This window comes from Nuphar pumila, chromosome 7, assembly GCF_984573655.1.
Source record: "Nuphar pumila chromosome 7, dmNupPumi1.hap1.1, whole genome shotgun sequence".
Classification (NCBI taxonomy): Eukaryota; Viridiplantae; Streptophyta; class Magnoliopsida; order Nymphaeales; family Nymphaeaceae; genus Nuphar; species Nuphar pumila.
This window is the reverse complement of record NC_143255.1, coordinates 122,892,622-122,899,075: the sequence shown is the minus strand read 5'-3', so window position 1 is coordinate 122,899,075 and position 6,454 is coordinate 122,892,622. Positions and strand designations below refer to the sequence as shown.

The following is a 6,454-nucleotide window of genomic DNA, read 5'->3' as shown; positions in this document are numbered from 1 at the left end:
AAAATATTATTTTACCGGGTATGATCCAGGTCTGGTTCATGTAATCCTTATAAGATTCAGGTATGATTTCTGTTATGGTGAGTTTGATTGGATCAGGGTTCAGACCCGGTATCAGCATATCAAATCAGATCTGGGTTTGGTCTCACCTGATCCGAACCTAATCTTCAGAGTAAGCCTCTATGAGTCAAACCTTTGTTGACATAGAAGTTTGTCCCCAAAACTCAATTCATGAGTATACTTCTAAGGCTGGGAAACAAGCCAATCCATTGGGCGCATGTTCGATTCCTGAAAAAGCTAGTTCAGACTTATAAAATAAGCTCAGCAAGCTGAATATGAACAAGAGGTACTTGGCTCGGCTTGACTTGTATATATATTTTAGATTTACATTTCTTTTATAAACAAGCCAGTTTAAAATCGGCTCATCTAACTAGGATTAGTTATGAGCTCAAACACCAACAGGGGTCTCCGCTTGTCTTGTAGGAGCAGCTAGTTCAGGCCACCTTGTGTTGGGCCGTTGCAGGTTCAAAACCCAATGGTATATATGTATAACTGGAAGGGGTCTGCCTAACCCAGCTTGCCTTTCGAAAAAAAAAGTTATGAGCCCAAACTCTATTTCTGTCGCGACAGGAATGAATATGAGCATTTCTTCTAAAAAAATGTGAAAAATATGGCATCTTCTCAGTCAGTTAAAACGTTAAATATCATCACAATTTATCCTTTTTTTCTTCAATTGTATGTTTTCGTTATTACCATTAATTTTTATTTTTAATTAGTTTTTATTATGATATTTTGCGTTAAAAATTGCGGGAAAATGAAAAAATATTTCAACGTCTGATGAGAAAAATCTGGCGTTACTTTCCCGTTTTAAACGTTTGTCACCTGGTCTGGGATTAAGCCCACTTGTGGGTCCAGGTCCCATCTGCTTGGGATCCAGACCCGGGTAACTGGCATCGAGGACAATTTTGTAATTTTGCTGACACACCAAAAAGGCCCCACTCTAGGGTTTTAAGAAAGCCCTAATCCCTAACCTCTCCCCTTCTCTTCACACATTCATCGTAGAGGAGTAGCAGAAGTAGAGCCCCTGAGGCCGTCGTCCTCTTCGCCAAGATGGGTAAGCATCCCTAAAACCTATTCCTAATCTCCAGATCTTGCATAATCCTCTCTCTCTTGGTCGTCTGATCGATCTCCTCTTCGATCATGTCCGTTCGTGTTCTGCAGGTATCTCTCGGGATTCTATGCACAAGAGGCGCGCCACCGGTGGGAAGAAGAAGGCGTGGAGGAAGAAGAGAAAGTGAGCGAATTACTCTTGTTTCGATTCCGGCGGATCTCGTTTTATAGGGTTTTCTGATGCGAAACCGTGAGTTTTTTTTTTGTGAAGGTACGAGCTCGGGCGGCAGCCGGCGATGACGAAGTTGTCGAGCAACAAGACGGTGAGGAGGGTTAGGGTTCGAGGTGGGAACGTGAAGTGGAGGGCGCTCAGGCTCGACTCCGGCAACTACTCGTGGGGAAGCGAGGCCGTCACCCGAAAGACTCGCATCCTCGACGTCGTCTACAACGCGTCGAACAACGAGCTCGTGCGCACGCAGACTTTGGTGAAGAGCGCCATCGTTCAGGTCGACGCGGCGCCCTTCAAGCTCTGGTACAACCAGCACTACGGCGTGGACGTCGGCCGCAAGAAGAAGGCCACAGGCGCCAAGAAGGAGGGAGAGGTGATCCTTTCGTTTCCTTTTTCTTTTAGCCTCTCTTGTGGGTTTTGTTTTGCGGTTGAGGATTTCTTTTCTTTGTATTTTATCTCATGCTCTTTTATATTCATTTTTATTGTTTCGAAGTTTGAAGAATGGATGGTCTTGTTTTTCGATGGAGGTTCTGTATACTGTGGAAGGCTTTTATATTCTTATGCTTCTAATTTGATGGATCGGGTGATAATGACAATGGGAGTTATGTATGTTGTTTTGATGTGCAATTGACAAACAATCAGCGTTTCTGAAGATAGAAATGATCTATCTTATAGGTTTTTTTTTCATTATAATGTGATCATTTTCGTGTTTGAAATACTTGTTAGATCAAATTTAGTCTTGTTTTTTTTCCTCCCTATGTTTTTAACGGACAATTGATTTGAGCTGTTGGGTGCATCTGTGATTCAAACGTTTTCCTTGTTTTGACAATCTAATCGAAGAGAGATGTGAACTTACATTTTGTTTAGATCATTCTATATCTTGTTTGTAAGTTGCTCTGATTCCAATGTGTGTGTGTGTGTATATATATATATATATATATATAGAGAGAGAGAGAGAGAGAGAGAGAGAGAGAGAGAGAGAGAGAGAGAGAGAGAGAGAGAGAGAGATGGGCATTTCTGACACTTTGTTTTGCAAATCCGACTGTGTGGATGTGTACTTGGCATGGTGAATTTGCTAGGAATCAACCATTGGATCGTGTATTTTGATGAAAAAATGTGATTTTTGAATGCTTGAATATTTATAAAGATTATGAGCCATTGATTTTAAAGCCTTAAAAAAAATTCTTGTATATGCATCAAAATCGGATGATTCAAGATTAGGTTCTTATAAAACCAAACATGCAAATCACATCTGTACGGTTAGATTCAAGAGAAAAGAACAAAAAATCTATGAAAATTAGTTCTCATATTCTAGAGAGAGAGAGAGAGAGAGAGAGAGAGAGAGAGAGAGAGAGAGAGAGAGAGAGAGAGAGAGAGAGAGAGACTAGAATATGAGAACTAGAAATATGGGCATTTCCATCACTTTGTTTTGCAAATCCGACTGTGTGGATATGTACTTTGCATGGTGAATTTGCTAGGAATCAACCATTGGATCGTGTATTTTTGATGAAAAAATGTGTTTTTTGAATGCTTGAATATTTATAAAGATTATGAGCCATTGATTTTAAAGCCTTAAAAAAATTCTTGTATATGCATCAAAATCGGATGATTCAAGAGTAGGTTCTTATAAAACCAAACATGCAGATCACATCTGTACTGTTAGATTCAAGAGAAAAGAACAAAAAATCTATGAAAATTGTGGTTCACACATTAGTTCTCATATTCACAGTTCTCATATTCTAGTGATTCTATCTATCTATCTATATAATCACTAGAATATGAGAACTGAAGTATGGGCATTTTCAACATTTTTTTTTGCAAATCCAAACATGTGGATGTGCTTGGCATGGTGAATTTGCTAGGAACCAACCATTGGATTGTGTATTTTTGATGAAAAAATGTGATTTTTGAATGCTTGAATATTTATGAAGATTCTGAGCCATTGATTTTAAAGTCTTAAAAAAAATCTAGTTTATGCATCAAAATTGGATGATTCAATAGTGGGTTTTTATAAAACCATGCATTTAGATCACATCTGTAAGGTTAGACTCAAGAGAAAAGAACAAAAAAATCCATGAAAATCCGTTCACACATTAGTTATTAGATTTTTAGTTCTCATATATATATATATATATAGGAAAAGTGGTAGGTGCTTTATGAAATGCACGTTTACTGAGCGTCCATCATGCCCGCGATGGATGCACAGTGTTTTTTTTGGCAAAAAAACCTTTTAGCGGCACTTCAAAACGTCGCTAAAGCGTCCAGCGGGGGCACACCCGATATTTGATATTTTGAGTTTTAGCGGTGTTTTGAACCTCTGCTAAAGGTTCCAGCGGAACTGGAACTTTCTTCAAACTCTGGTTCATTCGATGCTGCTGCTATTTGAAGTTGTTCATGTCTATGCTCTTAGAAGTTGTTCGATAAGAATGTTTTGCAAAGTGTCGTTGGCCTTTCGGATGCATGCCAAGTATGTTATGTTAAATCATATCAAATTCTCTGCATGGTTTTACTATGGAGTTTTTTTCAGAGTTGCTTTTCTCGGGAAATCTCTGGAAATTCCTGGATACCTTGAAAAGTTGTAAAAATATAAATAAACATTAAAAAGGAAAAGACATAGTAGGTTTGGCAGTATTTCATTTATGAGGGTATAAACAAACAGTCAGAGAAGTTTTTTTGAAAATAAAACAAACATAAAAAGGAAAATCATATATTAAAATACATAAAATAACAAAAAAATTATTATCATGATGTTAGTGCAATATTATATCGGCAATATTGAGACAATTATGTTATAACCGGTAAATATCATGATATTTTTTTGTTAGTATCGATTGAAGCTATTTTCTCGTTAGAATAACTGTATTTTCAAAATATTGGCAATACTTGTGGCTATGAGTCAATATTTATGATTTGCTAAGGCATAGCCATACACACTAGACAAGGCTTGATGGCGAAGGTGGTGGTTTATAGTCAGATAAACTAAAAAGTCAACTTTATGTTCCTAGTTTTGGCTTCAATGTTTGTTGCATTACACATTTGTGAACTTGCAAATGGCTGGGGATAATCTTTCCCTAAATCATCACAGGATGCCTTCACTGTATTTATATTTAGGAAAGTTCTCTTAGAATGCTATTGTACACACATTTGTTAGAGGCCACATGAACGTGATTTGTTTCCCAATAACAGTTAAAAAGTTATTTAAAAAGGAATTTTTTTATGGATTTGAAAAAAAGTTGCATAAACAACCCTATTTTTTAATGATTATAGTTATCCGAACATGATTTTTGTCATACATTTTATGTGATTCTAGAAATGGTTACATTCAAAAGAGATGTATTTGAAAACCTGATTTCTTTTGCTTGTAATTTCATTTCTTGAATGTTGATCAGTTTATATTATATGTAAAATTCATTGGTTGATCTATTTAAGACTATACATTCTCAATAACTAAGATGGCTTAGGTACACACACACCGAGTACAAATTCAAACTCAAATTTCTTGTTGCTTGATGTTTTATCTAGAAGTACAGATTTGAGAAATTATCGAGGGATACCACATCCATCAGGGCATCATGCTTTACAGCGTGCATAGAAGTTGCTGCTACTGGTCATGGGGATCATGTACTTGATCATAATGCCTTCTTACCAGGGTGTCTGAAACCATCTAGTATGTGATAGCTGTATGCTATGAAAACCATAAAAGGATCTTGAGCTACACAGAGGCACCGACATACACATGCATGTATCATAGCTTTTGATTTTAGGGGCACATGCGGAGAGCCTGTAATCTGGACAGCTCTTAATTATACAACTGCTGGGTGTTGTTTGTGTCTCTTGGTTCCATAACATCCTTTTATTTAGGATGCATTTGCGTACTCTGGAATCGTGGACCCTACTCTACAGACACTTGGTTCCAGTTTTGAATTGTTAGTGCATTGAATAGTCATTGTTATAGAAGGTGAAACTTATGAGATTGGCTGTATGTTTTCCCCTCTAAAATAAAACGAAATAACCATTTGATACGTCAAAAGCTGTGCCGACATGGTATCCTTGCGCAAACATTTCAGTGGCATGCATGTTTCTTTCACAAACAACAGTTCTAATTCTTAATATTCTGATTTTGTTAGCCTTTATGCTTCTGATCATGTGTTTTATATTTGCATTCCATTATGTACAGGATGCTGAAGGAGGTGCCCCACAGGAAACTAAGAAAAGCAACCATCTTACCAGAAAGCTTGCAAAGCGCACAGAGGACCATAAACTCGATCCTCATATTGAAGAACAGTTCAGTGGGGGTAGATTGTTGGCTTGCATCTCATCTCGTCCTGGTCAGTGTGGACGAGCTGATGGGTAAGTGATTTTCCTGTACATAGAGAGGTACATATATCTTTAATCCTTTCCCATGTTATTTATTGGCCCGAATTTTGAATCACAGCTACGTACTTGAGGGCAAAGAGCTAGAGTTTTACATGAAGAAGATTCAGAGGAAGAAGGGCAAGGGTGGGGCTGGTGCTGCTGCTTGAGCAACTCCCGAGTTTTGTCCCTTTATAGGTTTTCCTCTCCGTTACCTCGAGTTAAAGATGTTTATGCTTTTGGGATGGTAATTTTAACATTCTGGTTAATCAAACTTTAAAATGTTTTTTGAAGGATCAGAACATTTTTCTTGCTGTTGTCATGGATTCTATCTTGTCTTAAATTCATTTACTGTCAATTGGCTTAAATTCATTTCCTTGCTGTGGACATAGATTCTAGTTTTGAATTCATTTACTGTCAATTTACTTGTGCTTTCTATGTTTTTCCTTTTTGTTTTTGTTTCCTTTTTAATATATCTACACACACACACACACATTCACGCATGCACAATGGCTAGGGATGGACATCCGTCTGGCCCCACAAGACTTGTTCCTGCAGAAAGCCAACCTAACTCTTATCAGCCTGGGATGGGCGCCATGGCTGCTGCTTATGTGGAGGTGCGACTGGAGCCAACCTTCATAACCCTTGCTGCCAGTATCTTACGTAGGTCACCACCCACCCCAACACCTCCAGCAACCACTGCCTATTGTCCACCGACCCTTCTTACCCCATCCTCTCTAGGAGAGAGAGAGAGAGAGAGAGAGA

At 38.1% G+C, this 6,454-nt stretch overlaps 1 protein-coding gene across 1 annotated transcript; it reads left to right on the top strand.

Moving 5' to 3' along the window:
• Window positions 1–1,017: 1,017 nt before the first annotated feature.
• Window positions 1,018–6,110, top strand: LOC149833277 (small ribosomal subunit protein eS8-like). Its single transcript, XM_090015028.1, has 5 exons — window positions 1,018–1,111; window positions 1,219–1,291; window positions 1,379–1,709; window positions 5,514–5,686; window positions 5,772–6,110. Exons 1-5 carry the CDS (start codon window positions 1,108–1,110, stop codon window positions 5,857–5,859), a joined length of 669 nt encoding a protein of 222 aa, XP_089871154.1. The 5' UTR covers window positions 1,018–1,107; the 3' UTR covers window positions 5,860–6,110.
• Window positions 6,111–6,454: the final 344 nt, after the last annotated feature.

Coding starts and splice junctions, on each gene's coding strand:
- LOC149833277 (XM_090015028.1), top strand. Junction 1,292..1,378: donor GCGTGGAGGAAGAAGAGAAA/GTGAGCGAATTA, acceptor TTTTTTGTGAAG/GTACGAGCTCGGGCGGCAGC. Junction 1,710..5,513: donor GCGCCAAGAAGGAGGGAGAG/GTGATCCTTTCG, acceptor CATTATGTACAG/GATGCTGAAGGAGGTGCCCC.